Source organism: Fistularia commersonii, chromosome 27 (genome assembly GCF_037954325.1).
Source record: "Fistularia commersonii isolate RoL2024-O1a breed Wild chromosome 27, RoL_Fcom_v1.0, whole genome shotgun sequence".
Classification (NCBI taxonomy): Eukaryota; Metazoa; Chordata; class Actinopteri; order Syngnathiformes; family Fistulariidae; genus Fistularia; species Fistularia commersonii.
The window spans coordinates 5,519,477-5,542,748 of record NC_141310.1 but is presented as its reverse complement, the minus strand read 5'-3'; the positions used below and the strand labels follow the sequence as shown (position 1 = coordinate 5,542,748).

The 23,272-nt window shown below is 39.2% G+C and overlaps 2 protein-coding genes across 7 annotated transcripts in view; both read left to right on the top strand.

Moving 5' to 3' along the window:
• The window catches only part of hipk3b (homeodomain interacting protein kinase 3b), a 41,747-nt gene extending 22,692 nt beyond the window's left edge, over positions 1-19,055 (top strand). For 4 of the 6 annotated variants that reach the window (XM_086174745.1, XM_086174747.1, XM_086174743.1 and 1 more), the window contains 14 exons: positions 2,181-2,304; positions 7,086-7,205; positions 7,395-7,481; positions 7,887-8,071; positions 8,161-8,320; positions 8,857-8,980; positions 9,104-9,225; positions 9,358-9,476; positions 9,823-9,990; positions 10,090-10,437; positions 10,534-10,680; positions 10,795-11,042; positions 12,415-12,545; positions 14,191-19,055. In XM_086174745.1, the coding sequence (XP_086030871.1) occupies positions 2,181-2,304; positions 7,086-7,205; positions 7,395-7,481; positions 7,887-8,071; positions 8,161-8,320; positions 8,857-8,980; positions 9,104-9,225; positions 9,358-9,476; positions 9,823-9,990; positions 10,090-10,437; positions 10,534-10,680; positions 10,795-11,042; positions 12,415-12,545; positions 14,191-14,658 (2,551 nt within the window). In that variant the 3' untranslated portion in view covers positions 14,659-19,055. Of the gene's footprint in view, positions 1-2,180; positions 2,305-7,085; positions 7,206-7,394; positions 7,482-7,886; positions 8,072-8,160; positions 8,321-8,856; positions 8,981-9,103; positions 9,226-9,357; positions 9,477-9,822; positions 9,991-10,089; positions 10,438-10,533; positions 10,681-10,794; positions 11,043-11,538; positions 11,591-12,414; positions 12,546-14,190 lie in introns of all 6 variants that reach the window. The other 2 variants (XM_086174749.1, XM_086174744.1) reach the window with 2 other exon arrangements.
• A 1,970-nt stretch (positions 19,056-21,025) lies between these two features.
• Positions 21,026-23,272, top strand: part of kiaa1549lb (KIAA1549-like b) — a 62,441-nt gene continuing 60,194 nt past the window's right edge. The window contains exon 1 of the mRNA XM_086175243.1: positions 21,026-21,274. Coding sequence (XP_086031369.1) covers positions 21,049-21,274 — 226 coding nt within the window. The 5' untranslated portion in view covers positions 21,026-21,048. The remainder of the gene's footprint in view (positions 21,275-23,272) is intronic.

Genomic DNA, 23,272 nt, shown 5'->3' with positions numbered 1-23,272 from the left:
TCCTTCTCTCCCCTGAGAGAGCAGAGCAGTGAGGATCAGAGAACTATTCCTGGAGGGTGACATAATGGCCAGATTCAAGACAGTCGTACATACTGCAACAAGAATAGACGCACTGTACTTATCACAGTTTATGGGATTGTGCTTCAGGTGTGTCCTGTCTACATTTGACTTGCTGGCTCTGGCCATCTCTACGTGAATGGTTTCTACAAGATGAATTACCTAATCAAGCCAATTTGCAATCTGTGTTCTTTGTATTATGTTTTTTATAATCTTCTCTAGTTGTGACTGATGAGCCCACAAGTCCCCCTGGATTTTTATATTGTCCTTTGTTATATATAAATGTCAGTATAGCCAAATTTCTAGTATTGCCTATGTGCTCATTTGACTAATATTTATTATCAGGACACTGCAGCTTAAGAATGACTGTAGCTTCATAGTAGTCAATATGTAGCAATAAAAGTTCAATTTCATAGTCACTATGTGTTCTAATGGGGAAACAGAGACAAATATTCTGCAAATAAGACATATAACATTTCCACCACATTACACACTAGGGGCTAGTGCAGGACAGAGAAGGATGGTATACCTTAAACCGTGATAAACTTTTGGTTTCCACTAACATACCACAGTTTTGTCTAAATATGCAGTACATTGTTGTTTTAATTACATTATTAGAGATCTTAAGGAGTGAATGCAATAAAGAACTATATAGGAAAAAAATTAAAAGAAAATGAATTAGACGCTACCACAACTGGCTGCATGCAAAAACAGGACCAAAGCAGAAATAACACCAGCTAGTAGGAGTAGTTCCCCACACATATCTTCCTCCTAATTTGAGTGTTTCCTGTTTTGACGTGCTCCTTGCACATGTCACTGAACAGTCACAAGGCCTTTGCTCTCAAGTATGCAGTGGCCCTTTGGCTTGTACGTCACATCAACTGGATGGAAAATAGATTTGGTTTCACAGGAAGGCAATGAAGTGCGCCTTGCATTATTGGGATAGAGCTCTCTCCTCTTCCTTCAAAAGACTAATGCAGAAAATATAAAGTGAAATGTAATTGTTAGAAAACATCTGTTTTAAAAATAGATAGATAGATAGATAGATAGATAGATAGATTAATTTCCATGCAGCTTTTCCAATTTTTCTTTTCTGTAGAGGTTACCCAGTTGTCACTTGAAGACGTTAGACCCCTTTTCTGAAAGGCCTCTTCAGCTCTGATGACCAATGAGGAGTTTTTGAATATAACTTCCAGAGTGTTGAGCAGGTCTAGGTTATGGTAAATTTTACTTTGATTTTAAATGATTCATGGCAAACTCTAAAGACATGAAGTTTGGATCACAGTTTATTAGTAAGTCACATAGCTGTTAGGCTTCGAGGCTATACTATGTCTTTCATATTCTCCTAATCAGTTGGCTTGCTTTGACTTTAATAATTTCAGGATGGGTTACATTGTAAAATAGCTGAAAGGTATTGAGACATACATATTGACTGACATTTGACCTGACAAATGACCAGACAAGACTGCTGGGTCCAAAGATAGCTCCGAGATTGCAGACTAATGTATTAATACCTGATAATCTGCTCAGTTTGAAGTGATGAACCTTGCTGGCAATTCCAGTGAAGTCTTGTGTCCTCAGTAATGCATTGAGGTGTTAATATGTGACTTTTCTTTCATCAGTCCTGTAAGAAAAACTTTTCTTTAAGAGGTTATTCTACTAACTTTGGTAAATATCATAATGGCATTTACCTCTTTACCTCATAAATAGCAGTAAAACTGAAGCAAAATATACACTAAAAAAGATTATAGTTTTCTACCAGGCAAGAGGCGATTCAGCAGCCTGTTGGAGTTGTGATCCCAGCCTGACTGACCCGCTAACCTACTGGCTCAGCCTGCTAATCATTGGCTCCATTGATGCACAAAAAACTGTTGTCAGTCAGTTGGCAAACTGACACATTTACTGAGCAACCTATCTAACCAGCCATAATTCGGAATTTCATTGCATCTATTATATACTGACACTGAGTCTTAAAACCAGTTTGCACATTAATAGTGGAGCTTTTATAAAATTGTATTTTAGAGAATGCTCACTGTGATCTATGGCAATTTTCTTTAGTGGAGATGTTTTTAACTCATTGCATTTAGGTATCCTCAATGTAATCTGTATCTGTTTTCCCACAGGGCTCCAGAGATTATTTTGGGATTGCCGTTTTGTGAAGCCATAGACATGTGGTCCTTAGGCTGTGTGATAGCTGAACTTTTTCTGGGCTGGCCCCTTTACCCTGGGGCCCTGGAATATGATCAGGTAAAGAACATGTTTAAACAATCTTTTTTTCTCTTTCATTCTTTTTCTCCTATGTGCCATTCATTCCACATTTTTAAGTAATTAATCCTAGCTTTTGCTCCTTCTAATTTCAAATTCCATGAGGTTCTTCCCTGGTAAATTTCCTTATGGGAACTCTGTCTGTTATTTTGCTAACCTAGCCCCAAATATTATTCTCCTACACCCCAAGGTTTACTAACCACACTTAACTGCAGGGAGAAGATAAAGCTGTACCTTCTACATGAGCAGTATCACATTCTGTATCTAACCAAATAGTTATGATATTTCTCTGTTTTCTAACTTGTTCTTCTTTTCGGAGGCTTCCTTCACTTTACTCATGGAGACGTATTTCTTGCTGTTTCTAAATTTGTGTGGTATCAAAAATGCACTTATTGTCAACATTAAATAATTTGCTGCTTGTGAGAGTCAGAAGAAAAGGTTAGTTTTGTGAATGATGACTCATCTATAAGGAGCTGCTGGATGCGTGTCTGTGCCAGCATGGCAGACCCCTGACAGGGTGTTACTCGAGACCAGACTGATCTGGGCTTATGCTGAGCAGCTTTTCCTGCCCTGGATCCCTATCTAGTCAAAGCTTGCCGTCCAAGTCTCTGACAGTCCCATGGTGCCCCATACAGGAACCCTGCATTTCACTCGGAAGCCTTGTTGCAAACTATCATTTTATTATAATGAACTAGCATAACTTTTTATCAGCCAAATGGGCAAAAAGATAGCTCACATTAACATAGGAGTTTGACTAAAGCGCACCATCACTTGAAATAAGATGAGTCTGTTTTTGCAGAAGTCCGCCAGCGTGCACCAAAGCTGCTTTAGAGATCTTTGGAGGAGAGAATCCCCCAGTCTAGTCAGGATCTTCTCTGAGCTTATGGAAGGTCCCTGTGGGGTTGATGCAGATGGAATTGATAACGTTATGAAAAAATAAGCACGTCAAAAAACGACAACCCCAGAATGAATCAAGATAATAGATAAAACTTGAACATATCGAATTTAGGACAGAGGATTTTTCTTTGATGAAATCTTTGTGTTTAACATAAAGGTCATAAAAAGTGGAAAAAATGACAGATTCTTTTACATTCAACTTCTCAAGATTTTGTCTGTCATTTCATATCAACATATGAATTTAAGTCTAAGATCAGGCGTCTACATTAGAATCACTGACATTTAGGCTCAAACCACATTGTTTTGAGTCACATGCTCATAATGTTAAGTTAATGTGTAATAAGAAAAACTAATTGTGGTATTGAAGTAAAGCTTGAACACGCACATCTTCACTCCATCAATACTTATCCATACAAGCATTAATAGGCACGTGGATGAAAAGGTCCTGGAAATGTTAACATTTCTTAAGATAGCCCCTTTAATTGAAAGCACTTCATTGATGCAGTGTCACAAAAAAAATCACAATTCTATTTGTGGCCATTTTAAGTGTCTGATTGTGAGTGTGTGTGCACACTTTTGCATGTGTGTGCTTGGTAAAAATAGAAAGCTTGAAAATTCTTATCAGCTAAAATAAATGGCCAACTGACTTTATGTCAGTAAACAGCTAGACAGCTGACTTGTGGTGTGAGGTGTCACCCAGGGGCCACAGGGTGATCTTGCTGGAGCTCACTTAGCTGCTGCCGGCCCCTTCCGTCTCCCTTTTCTTCTTATCTTTATGCATGGAGTCTTGTTCTGTCCCACACAGCATTTTATATTTATAGCCCAGTCATCCTCCTCCCCTCTTCCCCTCTTGCATCCCCTCTTAACTCATACTTCAGATAGACCACCTTTACTTCACTTGCACAGCGGTTAGTTGTTTTTTTGTTGGTACACACCCCATGATTTAAGACAACATCTCAGTACAGCTATAATTAGGCCAAGTGGAAAATGAGCCCATTCTCGAATGTTACATCCTTTTATTTTCACCGTTTCTTTTTTCCTGAGAAACTCTAAAGTGGTGCAGTGGTACGGATCAATGTATACGTTTGCAAAATGTGCAATGTAATCAAGTGTGTCATTCTCCCCCCCCCCCAATTTTTTCTATTGTGGCGTGACCCACTTAGTAGCTGCAAAGATCTGTAAGTACTAATCTGCAGGTAAAGTCAGTTAATTAGAAAAGGAATTGGTCAGTGGTAGTGCGCAATGTGGTGATGCTAGAAAATTTTTCTGTCATGAAGCAGCAAAGACTAAGCCCACTCCAAAGATATAGAGAGTGGTTAGTGGGATACACTAGTCTGATCTCAAATGAAGTTATTGTTGCATGGACCAATTCAATTATGAATTAATCTTTTGTTGTTGTTAGTGCTACCATGAAGTCGGGCAAGACTTCCTGTCTTTTCTCAAGCTCTTAATAAGTTGTTAAATGAGTCAGTGTCTTTGCACCACAGATCTTTGTGGTCTGTGAGATCTCTGCAGAAACACGCCTTCCAGGAAAAACAAGGGTTTTTCCCTCTCAAGAATTTTTCCCACCCACACTCTGTTTCTGTTTACATGATGTTGCTGGACTAAAGCAGTGTTACACTACGGATATAAAATGAAAATGTAGTCATTATTTTTTCAGATACTCAATATGATACATAGAGGCAAAATGAAATGGACCTACAGCACTCAAATATTATAGGAATCAAGTATTAAAAAAAAAAGGAATAATGTATGTGAATCAGTAGTATTTTTTCATGAGTGGCCATTGCTGAACAGGATTTGAATCATTAATCATTATGATTATCATTAATTATCCATTGAAAAACAGTTTATTCTTTTGCTTAGGTAGTCAAATAGATTTACCAAAACATCAACCTGACTATGTTTTCCATTACAATAGTCCCATCAGAGCTGTGCTATTAGAAAAGGGGATATGATTTTAGTTCATATAAAGTTGTTTGTGTGGGTCACTAACAGTTTGCCAGAGAATCTACAGAGGCAGTTCAGCCAGAACAGTTCATTAGATACACATAAAACTGCTTGTTATTTGTAGTAATGCAGTTTATGTTCCAAATCCATCCTATGGTCACAGGTTTTGGTTAGTGATTGGAAGAATGACACAGCAGCTATGTGCACAGAAAGAGTGCATGAGCTTTGTAGCCTACATATCCATAGTTAGATTACAGTAGTAGAATTGCTGCTTCTCCAGGTTTAGAAGAACCAGACATCATCTGATAAAGATGCCGTTCAGTTGTCTCACCTCATAGGTGTTCCTGGCAAGCCCATATGGTAGGAGGCCCTGTGGTCATATTCAGTGGGGGGATTATGTTTCTCATCTTGCTTGGGAATGCCCTTGGGTCTCCCAGGATGAGCGCTTGTCTACGAATGTCGGTGTCTTATGTTTTTTTGCTCAGTCTGGTGCTAGATTGACCCAGTCTCGGATGCCTTGGGGTATTGATTGTTGTGAGTTATGGGTAATTGCCTTCAAATTCTTTCCCAAAATATTATTGATTGTTGACTTGATAAAAAACAAGACTTAGCCAATTATTTGTCATTTTCATGCTTGTACAAAGTTCAGAGTACTCAAAAGATACACCTAATTTTTCATATTATTTTGATGCATATTTGTATGTTGGACTGAAGCACCTATTCATTAAAAAATTCAATGTATTTATAAAATAGGCCAAAATCAGTCTTGTGGTCTTGAGCTGTTCTTGGAACAGCATGCGGTACAGTGCTACATTTAGATATTATTTGTTGGACATGGATATTTGGTCATTTTTCCACTCTTTATTGTGTTTCTTCTTTAGGGCTTTTGGGTTTTGTGGTCATCTGTTCTGCCCATATTAAAATGCTATAAAAAGAAACTTGTAGTAACAGTAAGGATGCGGCACAGTAATGAAGTTAATGAATCAGGATGTATGTTTGAGCTTGAGCTGTGTGTTGAGTTTTAAAGAAAATTTGAGATTCACACATTGAAGGCATTTTAAGATCGTAGCTCTTTACAGAGCTAGACTACAATTTCAACACTGGATTTCTTATCTGACCTCAATGTATCTCAGAGCCACTAAAAGTACAGCAGACCTATTGATACAATAAAGTTGTTGAAATATAATTTTTGCCATATGGTCATAATTATACTGAATCTTCTATTCTGTATCATGATTTTAAAATATTTTGTCTTGAAGTTGATAGAGGTATAGGTGTGTCTCTATGCTGGTCTTTAAAATAACTGTCCATTCTGCTGATAGTTGAATTCCTTTTTCCGTTAATATGACAGCACTTGTCGTATCAATTTCTAAAAGTCCATAATTGAAACTTACTTGAAATGTCATGTAATGTAATGCCATAAGATAATAGTGCACACCCTAATTCCCCTCTTCTCAGTGTGGTTTTTCACTCTCTGCTGCTTCGTGGTGCTGAATCTCTCATGGTTGTTGTCCTCAACACTTGGATGTGATTGACGTCAGCAAGGCTTCTCACTCGTCTCTCCTCATGAACCTGTGTTTGACACACTTACCACACTTGAATCTGCCACTTATAGGCTCTGTGCAGCTGTGAGTTACACAGCTTCATGTACAATCTACATGTAATAACTAAAATTATCAGGGATGGAAAAGAATTATGGAACAATGGGGAATCTCGGTCCCTTCAGAAGAGTTATCATAAAATGTAATATGGATGTCTGTAGTGGTTTTGTGGAAAGTATGCAGATGATGGCAAAATTATCAATGGGTATAAAAAAACAGCCCTTTAAAAATTAATGTTTTTATCAGAATTCTGTTAGTTTGTGATGGTATTTTTTTTCATCTTGCCTTCCACTTTCTTTCTTCCTGTTTGACTAGATTCGCTACATTTCTCAGACACAAGGATTGCCTGGAGAGCATCTATTGAACACAGGGACAAAGACTGCACGGTTCTTTTGTAGAGAGTCCGAGTCACCTTATGCAGCATGGAGACTAAAGGTAAGGAGCATTTGCACCTACCAATACCTCAGCCTATTACCAAATAACTAAAATAACAAACCTTTTCACTTGTTAAACAAAATTATGGAAATTGCATCCATAAATGTTTTTAGGGCAAATAAATTCTGCATTTCATAATTTCAATACTGAGTATGCCAGACCTTACGAAACATTTTCTGTCTCTTGCAGTCAACAGATGAGCATGAGACAGAGACAGGAATGAAATCAAAGGAAGCACGGAAGTACATCTTCAGCTGTTTGGATGACATAGTGCATGTATGTTCAACTCTTTTGACTCCAGTTTTGTCAGTATAACATAAGAGGAAGTTCAGCAACTAATGTGCTGAGGATGAGGGTTTTAACTGAGGAAAAAAAGACAATGGTAGAATAAATCTCTTACTACTAATCTCTTTCTTGTGCGAAAGCAATTGGAAACACAAAATATTAACAAGAAAGGGTGTGAACTCTTCCTTTTCTTTAGAAAAAAAAAAAAAAAAGAGTCGGTACTATTTTCTTTCTGGTTATGCTGTTGTGTTTTATACCTTAGAAGAATTGTCCGAATTTGATTACTTTAGTTTGGCACTGGTAGTTAAAATGTAATCATAGTAAGACTGCATAGATTGGTAAGCGTTATTTTAAGGAAGTGTTTCAGTGAAAAATGTTTTTTTTTTTTTGTTACAGGTGAATTTGGTAATGAATCTGGAAAGTAGTGACTTGCATGCAGAGAAGGCAGACCGTCAGGAGTTTGTGGGCCTGCTGAAGAAAATGTTGTTGATTGATGCTGAGGAAAGGATCGCCCCTGCTGAAGCTCTTAGCCACCCCTTTGTGACAATGCAACACCTGCTTGATTTTCCCCATAGCAAACAGTTAGTGCACATCACCTCCATTTTGCAGAAAATGACATCTTAAATGTGTTCCTTAAATTGTTTGACCTAACCAATCCTTTCTTCTATAGTGTTAAGTCATGTTTCCACATCATGGATATTTGCTCAACTCGTCCCAATGCATATGAGGCTGTCAACAGAAGTAAAGGCCCCTTTGTCAGACCTGGGTCCACAACCACTGCTGCCTCAGTCAACCACCCCTTCAGCAAAATGACTGTTGTCCACACTCAAGTACGTACAGTTGAATGGATTGTCATCATAATTTGGCATTTACACTGTGCTCCATTACACATAAAAATGATTAGAATCAAAGTTTAAAACTAATTAGCTAACAAGAAAATTAACTTTAACATGCAATTTTTGTAATGGTGGAAGTTAACAGCAGAATGTTCAATGCCTGTTAAAGGTTTTTGATGCAAATTGTGTACAGACCGATTGTGTTTCTCATTTCCACACCTTTATTACCTTCATGTATGCAGACTTGCCCCTCTTAGTGCATTTTTGCTCTGCTGTCATGGCAACAAAATCACGTCATTTTGCTGAGGTCATGGCAACAGTGCAAATCAGTGTTGTTGCTGAGGAGAAAAGAGGATCAGACCCTTTAAGCTGGAATTGGATGTTTGATAATGCAAATAATCTCAAACTTAAACAATCTTAAACAAATCCTCATTGATCGTTGCAGAAAACTCAAAGTATCATGGCAATACTGAAACATTGCAAGATATTTTACAATTGAATATGACAATTTTTTTTAACCCCTTCTCAAGGCATTAGCCTCATCGGCCCCTTCGGTGATGCACCCTGGGATACCATTGCAAACAGGTAGTGGACAGTTTGGAGGCAATGATTCATTCCAGCAGGCTCTCATCTTATGTCCCCAACCTATTCAAGGTAGTGCATGTTAATCTTTGTTATTCCCTTGTGCCTTTCAATATGTATTTTGCATTCGTTCATCATTATAACCGTGGGGTCAACTTAGTATCTTCAAATAAAAATCATTTTTTTCACATGCAGGAATACCCCCAAATACAGCCAAACCGACTGGCTATTCTGTTCGAATGGAGGCATCTGTGCCTCTGGTCACTCAAGCACCCCCAATTCAGCCCTTACAAATTAGACCTGGAGTCATTACACAGGTATGGAGTTACATTTATAGTTATAAAGACAACAAATAAAGATAAATTGTATGTTTTTTTTCCTCTATATAAGATTTGAATGAATTTAATGGTTACAGACATATCTAAATGTAAGAATTGTCTACTCTTCAGCAGGCCTGGTCAAGTCGAGCCCAGCAGATCTTGGTACCTACTTGGCAGCAGGTCCCTCCACCACCAACTACTTTGGCGTCTGACACTGTGGCAGGTTCACAGAGGTTGGGCGACTGGGGGTTAGTAATTTGTGTCACTGTTTGGTGAAGATTGAAGGACAAAATCAAATACATTATTCTTATCCTGTAATGAAAAGGGTGCTTAATATGCAGTTTTACAGTATACTATTGTATATGTTACAACACAGGGTTATCTTCAGAAAAACTGTTCTTAATTGTGTATGATTAGCTTCAGTTGTTTTGCACACCCACGGGAACAGTTGCCCGACTTTGATACAGAATGCTTGCACCCTTGAATATTAATGATCAGTGAGTCAGAGGTGTCCTTTGGAACTGAGACCATTTTTGCCAGTAATGGTGCGAAAGGCTTTGGCTCAATTTGCAATGTTCTGTTTTTGTAACGCAGGAAAGTACGTCCCCATGGTAACCATTACAGCTCCATGCTTGCCCACCCTCAACCATTCTTAACTAACCAAATGACCATGCCCACCCATCAGCCAATAAATATAGGCATTGCACATGTGGTGTGGCCGCAACCAGCTGCCAGCAAAAGAGCTAAGCCCTGTACTAACAGGTATGATGTTTGGGATGCCCTTTTCCGCTTTATGAAACAAAAATCAAATATACTTTTCAGTCTGTAGTCCATCGCCTGACATTAATATTTCTCCCACAGGGGCAGCAACTTTTCCCAAAATACAAACATCCAAAATTTAACATGCCAGTCCCCAAAGATGGCTGATACAGCAAAGAATGTGGAAGATGTTGAAGAGGAGGCAGCTAGATGCCCAGAACAAGTGCATTCTGTTGCACAAAAGCAAAGAACAGAGCAGGTGGATGAAGAAGAAGATGATGATGATGTAGATGACGATAACTGTTGTAAAGTAGAGCCAGATTGTGAGGAGCTTTCAGTTTCACAAGATCAGCGTCAGGCCATGGTGATCTCTGAAATTGCTAGTCCATCTGTTAGTGTCATCAGTATCAGCAGTGATGAAGAGGACAGTGCAGAGCAACTGATGGGGGAGTGAGTATAAAACATCAGGTTTTTACTAAAAATAGTTTTTCCTTATTTGTAAAATATTTGTAATTTGTTCTTTTCATTTACCTCTCTTATTCTCAGGTGCAAGGGAAATGCAGATTGTGAGGCCTGTCAGAGCACTGTTAGCATGGAGAGAGTCTGTTCTCTCAGTAGTCCAGATAGCACACTCAGCACCAGCTCTTCAGCATCAGCCCAGTCCAGCACATCACCCTGCAAACAGACTAACAGGTAGTACCAAGAGACAATTCAGACACAGTAAATAGTTGCCGAGTTAGACCTCAGCTCATGGAATGACAGTGTACTGTCAGTGTCTTCTTAACTCACTTTCTGCTTTTTTTGTAGTATGTCAGATGATGAACAGGAGAGTGGTTGTGACACAGTGGACAGCTCGCCTGCCTCAAACGGCCATAGCAACAGTCCCTTCATAGAGAGCCGCTACATCCCAAACGGCAATCAGAATTGTGAGCCCAGAATTGCATGCGTTGCCCCAGAAACGGAGCCCAGCAAGCCTCCAGTGCGCACAGTTGCAGTGCCTCCAATGAGGGTGCAAAACAACAACAGCACCATCAGTGAAACATCAAGCAACACAGGTAAAACTAAACTAGTGTCGACCATTAAGAACTCTGGTATACTGTTCCTTCTAAGCCGTGCATTTGCACAACTGCGCACTGCTCCAGCGTTGTCCGCACACAGCAAATCTATGCTGTGCACAAAATTAAATCCAAGCTGAACTGTAAATAAAATAAATGCGTTTAATTTATTTACAGTTCAGCTTTGTTGTGCGCAGAGAACGCTGGAGCAGTGCGCGATTAAGCAAACGTGCGGCTTGGAGGGAACAGTGCTCTGGTTGCTCTTTTGCATTTATGGGTTGTATATTTTGTGAAATGCTCACTATCAAGGCCGATGTTTCATTCCAACTGATTGTTTTGAAATAAGAGCATATTGCAGGACTCCTTTTCTTCTGCATATGCAGATACATGTACGAAATAACCTCTGGTGGTGTTCTCATGCAGAAGAGCAGCATATCTTTGGATAGGTCATGCTAGCTCAAAGATTCAGTCACCACTGCTGCTGTCTGCTCCACAGGTCACATGGCCTTGGATTACGCAGTCTTAGTAGGCCACAGAGGTTCTCACAGGTGATTATGGTTGACCTGCCCTAGCGTATTGGCTCTAATCTCTGGAGTGGATTTTTTGCTGTATACTCTGACTCCAAACTGACTCTGAGAGCATCTTCTTTATCTCTTTCTATCTGTGTGAATATGCAGTTCATAAAGCTACATGTGGCATGTTCATTTGCAAGTGTTTTAATGTCCTGAATAAAATATTCAAAACATCGCTTTGTTCAATGTTTATTCCAGGCACTAAAACTGGGTTTTCCATGCCACAGGTAGGGTTTATAACAGCTGCTGCTAATTGGACATCAATTTTCCCTTGCATTTACCCTTAATTTCCCTCCTTATATGTTTTTTTAAAGATAACTGTAAAACCTTTTAAGTAAAGCCATACAGTTATAACACCCTGTATGTCAAAAGCATTTCCTTTCTCAGTTCTCAAACCTGAAACCAAAGCCCCACATAAAAGGGCACAGCTTGCTATTCTAGCACTACAACATGTATTTATAGCTGATGATCTGACCTCACTATAAGCTCTATGAACAAGCTTAGTTACCGACTCTTCTCAGATCCCCCAAACACGTCTATTTATAATCATCTGGATCATACTCAGAGGACAGATGCCTCTATGTGTAAGTTTTTTTTAAACTGATGAAACAGCTGAAAAGACATTTGATAAAACACGTTGCCACAGTTGTTGTTTTCTGTTATTTTGCTTAAGTATTGTCATGTTTTGTTTATTTTTTACCTTGATTTTTATGTTGGCATTGATACTGGGAGGTCAGTTTTTCCACAAAACCCCAGTCACTGATTTGTCCTGTAAGTCCTTTTCTATGATATCTTGGCAGCCTTGGAGTCTTCATGCCACTCAAGAGGACGAGGCATTTCTGGGCGACATCATCACTCCACTCCCCTCCTCAATCGACCGCAAAAGATCAACCCGGCATTCCAGCAACAGCAACCCATAGGTTTCGGACAGGTGCGAACATGCAGAAACATTCAATATATGCTGTTTATTACAAAATAAAACCCTTCTAGATATACAAAAATTATATATAAAAATATACAGGTATGAATATAAATATACAGTTCATGAGTATAGTTATATTATTATGATGAATTATGATGCTAGATAATCTCAGATCGCTAAATAAACATTTAAATAGGCCTTGGTTTTTAGGTTTTGGTTAAGTACAATGACGGGATGTATAATAAAAGTCCTTTGACTCGTGTTCATATTTTCTGCAAGCTAGCTCAATTGTAGATAGAGCTCAATAGAACTAAGCCGAATTATTGAATATCCTTGAATATTTTCACTATTCTATTTGAAACCAAAAAAAAAACTCATCTGTTATTCTCAATTGTAAAGCTTACAACTGGATGAACCCAAGAGTTCCTGGTATAATGTAAATGCAGAGAAATTCTTATTTTTACAGACATCTGCTGGATATTACTCAATTAAAATCATGGATGATTAATGACACATATAAATTAGAAACAAAATGGAAGTCTTTCATATGTCTGTCATAGATCACTGATTATTGATAGCAAAGCAAGGATATTCATTTCAAGCTGCAAATAAGGACAGTATTTAATAGATTGACTGCCTTTCATTGCTGAAGCTAGTATCACAGCATGTAAAATTCTTTGACTGGAATTCAGTCTTTATAAAATTTGTTTTCAGCAAACCCATAATGTCATAGCAGTAATGAAACGTCATACTTCATGCCACCTCCCATTCTTGTTGGTTCTTTCATGGAAACAGTATATCTTTAGTTCCTGGCATTTGATGTTTAGGGCTAGCAGACATACATGCCTCTGCTCCCATCTGTTTACCAGTCATGGAAGTGCAGCTTTACTGTTGCTAAATAATGGGTACATGAGCAGAACTCATCAGACACCACTGCTGTGATATAAATGCAGTTGCGAACAGAGTTAGTTGTAACTGTTGTGAAGTTTGCCACGTAATTGTTGCCTCTTGATTTGTTCCTTAAACATCAATATGTTGCGATAATTGGCCGCCCAGCCGATGGAATTCTTAGGTTTGTAATCCCAAACATCAGCATAATAAAGATGCTGTGTTGGTGCGATGACTGAGCTGCCCTAACTCATGCTGGTTGAGTCTTTGCCAGATGGGTAAAGAAAAAGCATTTTCCTCAAATGGTGGTGTCCTGCTGGAGACATTTTTAGTATATAATTCAAGACCTTTATTATATCATGCCAAATTTGTGGGATCCTTATGCCACATTATCAAGATCACACCTTGGCCTTGTTATAAGCCAGGAAAAGGGAGTTACTTAAAAAAAATGTAATCTTAAGGGGGTTTAAGGTAATGTTACTGCTCTTGGAATTTACTGCAACAAATCTAATATCAGCAATACAAAAAAAAAAACAAGGGGAAAAAAGCAACAAAAAACATCCCCACTTGAACAGACTTCCTTTTCCCTGTCATAATACCAGTGCCATAAGGACTGCATTATAAACTTACTGACAAAAATGAGATGAGTATGAAGAAATTGAATTAGTCATTTTAAAATGTGAAAACAGCAACACTTGGTGTCTCATTCAGACTTCACCGTTAATTGAAAAACAGACTGACCAGATGATGTTGCTCTTATTTCCAGGTCCAACATTTCAGTTCTTGCCACCAAGAGTGGAATGGCAACTTCACCCACCGGAGACCGCAGGCCTATATCCCCCCCACCATGCATGGTCACACATTCTTGTCCCACCAAAGCCCAAACCACTCTGCAGGCCCCCACCCTCACATTGGGGGGCACCCACACTCCCAACCCACCTTGCTGTCCTATCCCCCTTCTGGTCCTCTGGTCACAGCAGCACCTGTGGCCCACCTCCTTGCCTCCCCGGGCGCCTCCCGTCCTGTCCTTCAGCCCACTTACAGCATCTCCCATCCGGCAGGCATTGTGCATCAGGTCACAGTGGGCATCAACCCTCGGCTCTTGCCCTCCCCCACCTTGCACCCGCAAAGCCAATTCAAGCCACTGTTTCCCCCGCATTCCTATATTGCCTCGCCCGCCTACGCCAGTTTCCCTCTCAGCCCCACCAAAATAAACCAGTACCCTTACATCTAAACATGGGTGCCCGGGTACACTTCGTACTACCTGAGGGCTAAGTGAGTGGGGCTAATTCTATTTTAAACCACAAACAACATGGTTTTCATTTCAAAAACCATGGCACAACCACAGAGAAAACAAGCTATTTTTTGAATCATGTAGTCTTGGGTGTAATTGAACTTCAAGCTTTAAAAAAAAGAATATTTCCAATGGTGGCGCTGATTTGGGCAAAAATAAAGAAGGAAATAATGTATGAATGATTGAATGAATGAGTAGTTACACTCACACTTAATGTGTTTTGCACATTTGATATATATTTGCATTGGATCTTCTACGAATACTCCTCAAAACAGGTAAATAATTGGGGTGGTGTTGAATAGTTAGACTTTGCACCCCTGATCCCAGCTATTTTTCTATATTGCCTTCTTACATGTGCAAGACACATCCATATTTGTAAAGCCATCCCAGTCTTTAGCTCTAGATTGACAGATGCACACGTTGTCTACCGTGTATGTTGTACTGCGTTTGAAGTATTTGTACCTTTTCGGTGTCTTTTGGTGTTAGCAATGTCAAGTCAATTAACCGATTTAAATAGGGTTGTTCCTCACGCTGCATGTGGTCTTGCATGAGCAAAAATGTAAACGGGAAGATGCATAGACGTTGCTCTTATTGTTTGTGTCTCAAGACTTGCTGCATTGTATAACTGTCCCCAGCCATAGTGCCTTACATATTTGAGGTTGTTAATGTTACTACTTATATATGACTATATACATGAATATTAATGTACCGGACTGCAGCACTTGAAATTCCAATCAGTCAATGCATCCTATGTGTGAGTATATATATGCACATGTGTATATGTCCATGCATAGGCTGCATGGATGTGATGTATCGCGGTTAGCGGTGCTTATTTTTTGGAGTCAGTGTATATTTCAGCGTGTAGTGAGTTACTTTTATGTTCTTTCAAAAACAGCATGCTTTGCTGTTGCGAATGCTTGCTGTTTCATTCAAAATGCTCCCCCCTCCTTTCCGAATGAACTAGTGTACAAAGTGCAAGTACTGAGTATTGCTTAATATTTGATAATCACTTTCTATTCAGTGAAACTTATTACTAACAGTATTTATACTGTTTGAAACTGCAATACAATCTAAATAGTCGTTGAGATATATTTTTTTTTCATCTTCGTATTTTCATTTTGAGTGTTTTCACTTTGTTTCTTAGACATTTAGAAGTGTGGTGGGCATGGCTTTGACTAGGTAAGGAAAAATGCAAATTAATTAACGGTATGGAATTTTCTAAGCCTGAGCAAACCATGCAGTATTCAATATACCCACATATACGGACATATATTATAGATCTAGACTATTTAGTACAGATGCTTGATAAGGTGTGAGTTAATTGTGTGCAATTCTCTCATTTATGCATGTGTGACGAAGTTAACTTTTCCCTTGACATTATACATTTTGTTGAAGGCGTAAGGCTTATCGGTGTCAACTGCTTATTTTATACATTCCGTCAGGGAGGATATATACAAATATATAAATATATATGGTGGTAGCAGGTAGCACCATCCTATATATATCTATATGTCTATATATATATCTATATATGTAGATATGCTGTGTGTATTTTTCTGTTCATTATTTAGTCGTGTTTGTATATTTTTGTCTTCAATTTCAAATGAAGTTGCTTGAGCAGCACCAAAGACTGTAATTCATTTCCAGAGCAAGGTAGCTATTCTGTTTGCTTCAACCTCAGTAATACTGCAGTTTTAGAATGGGGTTAGATTAAAACAAACAAAAGTATTTAAAATGGCCGAGTTTTGTCTAGCTTATTGGGCAATTAATAAGTCGTATCATTTCTTTCTTGAATGTATCATAGTTAAGCTGCTAAATGATGATTGCCACTTCGATAGCTGTGAAATTAGGTGATTTCTGAGTTTTAATCTAGCGTTGCGACTTTTGTGTAGGTCCCTAATTATCTAAAATAGAGGTGGTTTATGATTTTCGTGTTCATATTTGGAGTGTCATTGTAACTACTGTATTGCTGAAAATGAACATTAGTTGCGTTTGTTGTTTCTCGGGGTGTGTGTGTTTGCATCAGTATTTTATCCTTTTTAACCTTTCAGGCTCATCACTGCATATAAATAATGTATCGATGTAACTTAATTTTTGTATGTTTTCATATAGATGTTTTGTACACATTTAAAACTGTAGCTTGCAGGAATTGATTTCATGTTTTTGTTTTACATATAGAGTATACTACCAGTACTCTGTTTTGTGTTAAAGGAGCACCATGAAATGCCAGGAAAAATAATCATAGTGCACGTTATAATGCGTCTGTAAAGTTTCCACCAGTCACACAAAAACTTGCCACACCATATTCATATGGATAATTAAACTTGCAAGAGTTTGGTTGATAAGACTGCACAGTGAAACAAATTAAGCCCAGTGTTTCGCTCTAAAATTATGTTTTACAACTCATTCTATTGTTAAATTGATTTAAAATATTTATTGCAACATTTTTTATCTGTTCAATGTTATAACTGGTTCGACGTTTTCTTTCAGGAGTTAATATTTAAAACTGCCTTGTGCTGAAATCGCTCACCCCTTTATGAGTGTCTCATTATATTTGTAAAATCTTTCTTTTTTTCCCAATTCAAAATGGGCCATCGTTACCTGTTCCTTTATGAAACTGAGACAGTGTGAGCAGCACTGTGTATGTGCCTTGAGATTCAGACAGTTAGAATTAAGATGGTGATTCTTCATGTATTCAAGGAGGAGGGCATCAAATCTGTCCATTTACCATTTAGAGTAAACAGTCTATTAATGCCACTGAAGCAGGAAATCAGAAGTAAAATACAGAACTTTGTCAATGTCATTCCCGGGACACTAACTCCTCTGATATGGTTGTAGAAACAACAGAGGAATGTACAAGTGTGGTGGTTTCTTGTTTCAGATAGCCACTGCCATGGACTCCCTGTGGCAAATCGAGACAACGCGCGTGCGCACACACAAACACACTCGTATAGTTCGGAAAGATTACTTTAACGATCTTTGGATAGTCACTCTGGCTGAACGGCAGATGCAATACTTTACATTGTGCGGTCATTGCACCACCAAGTGTTCTTAGATAATCTTCATGCTTTAATATTACCTTGCATGTACACCCATGTTGCGTCACTGTCAGCCCAGACACCCAGAGCGGTTCTTCCATCATGCGACATAAAGCTAAGCAGGAGTTTGCACTGGCGGCAACCAGAGCAAATCTGAACACTGGCTTATTAATAATCCATGAGTAGTCTTATCCCCCCCTCATATGTGTATTCTGAATGGAAACTGCTTTTGTCAAGGAGATAGCTGTGGTTTCACCAGGTCAAGAGTGCAATACCCCTCACTCAGACATTGACATTGATATGGTTGTATGTTTTGATATCTTTTTTTTTTTTCTTTTTTTTTTTACTTTATTTCTCCTACCTATATGCTTTACTGATCATACCTATTGCCACTTTTGGGAAGCTTATGACAAGGCATGAATTTAGCAGATTTAGTGCTTGAAATAGTTTACCAATAATACGCATGTGAAATGTAATCTGTTTTGATTCCTCCAAAGGTATTCACCAGCAATGCGCCTGCATTAACTCTCCCATGCTTGTTTAGGCAAAGAATGGATGCAAGAGGAGAGAAATCTTAAAAAACTGTTTTTATTTTTCACATGACTGACACCTTGGTTTTATTGATTTTTCTTTTTGTTCTTTTTTCCTTTTTAAGAGTTGTGTAACATTTAACAGATAAAACAGTCGTTTGTAAAATTACTACTATTAAAGTTAATACTTTGATATCAGAAAAAATCCTCTGCTGTGGTATTATCCTTTAGAGATGTTAATTCAGGGTCTGTATTAGTCTAAATGTGCTACTGTGTTACTGTTTAATTTGTGGATTTGTTTTGCTCGTGTTCTGATTTTCAGTTTCTGGATTTTCTGATCAAAAGTTAATTCACACTGCAAGTTATTGAATTGTCTGTTTAGTCATCAAATAGATTTGACTATGAAATCTGAACTATTACTGTTCTGGTATATTTTGTGGCTTTATTTTCCCCCATTATTGTTTCATTTGCTTTTTAAATTTTTTTAATTTTTATTTTGTGCTACACTAGTTTTGCCATGTAGCAATTGCACTGTGCAATATTTACAGTATGAGGACTGGGAAAACTAACTCAATGGATGTGATGTCTCTTTACAGTTTGCGATAGTGTTTCCTCTCTAGTTCTCAGTGATTTAGGTGTGACCAAGCCTTCTCTACTTTGTCACATTAAGCGGGTTTTCCAGGTGACTCTTTTGGTGAGTGTCAAAATAAGAATTTATGGTGTATTATTGTTAAGATTCACTTTGAATTAAAAAAATCTATTGATGCAGTTTATTTTGACTGTTTTCAATCCTACATATCCATTGCATTGTCTGGCTTCCAACACCTCACCAGTACTATGACTTAAACATTATCATATAGGTTTCCGAAAACCAAAAAATCTCTGCATGAATGTAAAAGATCTATTTAACTACCGGATGTCTCATCATCAGTGCTCGAAAGACACTTGAAATTCAGCTTTCCATGTTAATTAGGTGAGGCAGGATTGGATGCCCAGGTGTCACTAATATAATTTGGTTTTTATAGCTACAATTCAATAAATTACAGGTTAAATAAGTTAAGATAATTATACAAACTTGAAGGGGGAAGCTGCTACTGTCTTGCCAATTAGAATTCCTGTGTTGTAAACCTAGTTGTATAATTTAGTTCAGTACTTATTTTTTACCGGGCATTGAGTGAATTAGCATAACAAATTAGAACTAGTGTACTTGTGATGACAGAAAGAATATATAATACAGGAAAGGCAAATGGTCAAATAAAGGTAATTTTGTTTTAATTCCTCAGAGCTCAGTGTTCCTTTCGTATAGTAATGTTTGTGTGAAAGGGATCCACATCAAAAATTCTCGAGTGAAATATTTTACAACAGGGGAAATAGGCAGATCAAATAAGCCAAACCATTATAGTCAACACACCACTGATCTCCATTTGATTTTTTTTTTTTCTTCCCCAAATGCCATTTGATCCACTTCTCATGCACTATGTGTCAGTTCAGGCCACTTTCTGAATTCCTTATTGCATTAACCAGAGGAACTTTTCGGTGGTTGAGCAAGGTTACTGTGTAATTGATACGTGTGCATGATATAGTAGTACCACACATTCACCAACTCAGCATAAAAGTCAATGAAAATGAAGGTACTGTGTTAAAGAATAGATAAAAAATAAATCGGATTGACAAATATTCAATAGTTAAATGAATGAACACCTAGTTGTCATCGCCCAGTATAATGAAATTTGCACTGCTGTATCTCGTATGGTAATGAGAAAAAAAAATTAACATTGGATATCATACATGCACTAACGTTAAAATACACAGGAAAAAAGAAAAATATGATTGTATTCATTAAATGGTTGAGCATTGCACATGAGTTAAAAAAAAAGAAGTAAAAACTCATGTTTCTCTTGGTTCTATTGCACTTAACTTGTCTGCTCATTAGCTAAAAATAAACATATAGAAACACATTTTCCCACCGGATTATTTTCCATTTCTTTGTGAAAAATATTTTCATGTAAACCGCTAGGTCTGGGTCAAGATGCTGGATGTCTTGATGGTCTTTGCTGACATCTAGTGGAAGGAAAGAGACAGAACAGCCTGGTTTGTATCCACATTAATCTGGTAAATATGACTTTATTCCTTGCGGGATTTAACCTAGAGGTTGCTGTTGGAAAGGTGAAGAAAAGCCGAAGACAATTATTCCGATTTTGTTTCTTCCAAGGAATCCACAATGCGAGCATGTGAAGCAGGAGCCGCTGCATCCAGCACTGGTGGATGTGTGGTTCTCTGCACCCAGCAGAGGTCGTCCAACAGCTCTGCTCAGCTTCCCCCAGACAATTAACAGCAGAGAGGTTCATTTTCTTAGTTTGCCCACGGGGGGTGCAAACGGCCCGTCCTCCTGCAGTTTCTGCACGCTCCTTACCTGAATATCTAAAAATCCAGGGAGTGGGGGTGGGGGGGTCTTTGGATCGGGTGATGCCCACCGCCGGTTAAATGTTAGACCTCTGGCAAAGAGTGTGTGCCGCCCTGCGCCACGCAGAGATGGGTGGACCGAGCGCAGCGGGGCGATAGGGCGCATCTCCTCATTCCCCATCATTGCTTGCTCCACGCCACCCCTCCGGTCCTGGAAGCGCGGTGAGATCGGGCACCCGTTGTGTGCCCCCCCACCCCCCAAAACCCCCCACCCCCACCCACCCCACGCTCCTTCAGACACGAAGGCTGATCCAAATGCATTATTTACGAGCTAAACTTCAACAACTTATCCACTGGATATGGCTCCCGGTTTGAGGAGGAGTGCGCTTTCCCCCGGAGTGGCGGAAGCCGGCGGAGCTGACCTCGCCGCCGTCAGTGGGTGTCCGCTTCACGGGAGGGATGCCCGATCGGAGGGGAGGTGTTTGAGGACCAGGTGGCGAACCGCAAGACCGGGGATGCTTGCGAACTGTCTGCTGTCTGTCGGAATGCTTTCACTTCTCGTCCGGTGCGCTTTGGCCGCGGAGGGTAAGCGCCGCTGATCAGACAACACGCTGATTAAATGCACTATTATGTCATGTCTACCGCCTTTGTCAGTGGGTGAGTGTATGTGTGTGTGTGTGAGAGAGAGAGTCTGAGAGAGAGACGTATATTATGAAGTGTTGGATGTAGACGGATCTTTTGTTTCAAATTATATAGCCAGCATTTTTTTTTTTAGCCCGCACCTGGTCCAATGATCGGTGTGTGTGATCACCGGATTCACTGCACGGAGCTGAATTGCCCCCTCTGTATTCCGTCTTTTCAAAGGATAGAGCGAGGAAAAAAAAAAACAAAAAACAAACAAAAAAAACTTATCTATGCATACCCAACCCATCTGCTATATTATATTAAAATGCGCAGTCAGAGAATAAACGTAACCTGACAATAAACTGGATTAAGCCCAAGGTTGGTGTGTATGTATCCATCTATGTGTGTATGTGTGTGTGTGTATTGATACAGCACTGCAGGATGCTTGTGTGTGATGTAACATTCACCTATTAATCTTTACACCTGAAGGTGCAATTCTCTGATCCCAGCAACCCACCTCCCACCACAGATTTTTTTTTCTCGGCAGCTATTAAGATCAATCTCTGCCTCAACTTTGAGTCTCATGTTAACTTTTCCTTTGTTCTACATTCTGTTTTTTTTTTTTTTTTTTTTTTTTTTTTTTTTGCATGTCCTGGCTGAGGTCATTAAATGCTGTTATTGCCCGTAATAAGCTGCGGGGAGTTATTCTGGGAATGCAGTGCAGTCACAGGACAGTCAGTGTTTCAGAGCATCTGGGTCAGGAATAATGACACACATAATCTCAGAAACTGTAGCCTCATGTGCCTCCAGAGGTTTGAGAGGCAGCTGGGATGAAGTTGTCTGTCATGGCCACCCCTCAGCCACGAAAAACTTGAAAAGGCTTGACCCTGAAGGACATTTTGTTCTCTGGCTGTTTGCTTACGAGTCTGCTTCATTGCCATTATCACGTCAGCCATGGACTGCTTTCAAACACTGATATTAACCACTTCATTTAAAATACATTCATAATAAGACGTTCTTTGCAAAACACTGTTTGTATCAAAGTGGCCCCGTCTCCTCCCTCCAGTCTAGTGTGGTGTGTTGGTTGTAGTCTCACCTCTGCTGATGCACTGCTACAGTGGCTGGATCTCCTCCTCCCTTCCCTCCTCCTCCTCACGGTCAGCACATCCATTCTTAAACATGTAAACGCAGCAGCAGCACCTGAATCATCCAGTGCATGTTTAGTGAAAAGGGCACGCTTGTTCTTTTGTGTCAGATTACTGGACTGGGAAACCGTGTACACAACACCATAATAATGACTATTATGTGCTTCAGGGAATTCGCTCAAATTCCCATTTGCTTGACATTTTTTTTTTAACATTCTGTACTGTTATTGAACTGCTACTTGTTTGCACTTTGACCCAGGAATGAGTTTGGTTATTGACTCACATTTCACATACTTGCTCGTGTTTTCACTCAATAAGCTGCAAGTCTCCTCCAAGGAACAAGTCTGGTTTCTGAACTCGAGTCATGCAATGCCTCTTTCTTGAATCGAAGCAATGCTTTTTTGCATGTTTCTCCAGAGCTTGATGAAACGCTGCATGTTTCAGACGTTATCCTGCTCTGTTGAATTAGGAGAGCAGTATTTAAGAAACACTGGTTTAGTTCATGTCACTGTAGATCATGGAATGGATTTACCTGAGGGCAAGGAGTTTATCCTTTGTTTATTCTGTGTTAACTACACCTTCAAAATGGCATTATGCAGTGACATGGCTCTGGAGAGCAGGTTGTCTTGTAATCGGTCCTGATGAGCTCGCTGACACCTTGCGTGGCAGCCTCCACCATCAGCCCATGAATGCAAATGTGTTGTAAATTAGTAAGCAGCACAGCATAAGGCTGAGCAATATATCAGTGTATGTGAAGATTATCCCACTGCAATATTGTACCGAGGAAATGTCTTAATAAGACCACATACCCACA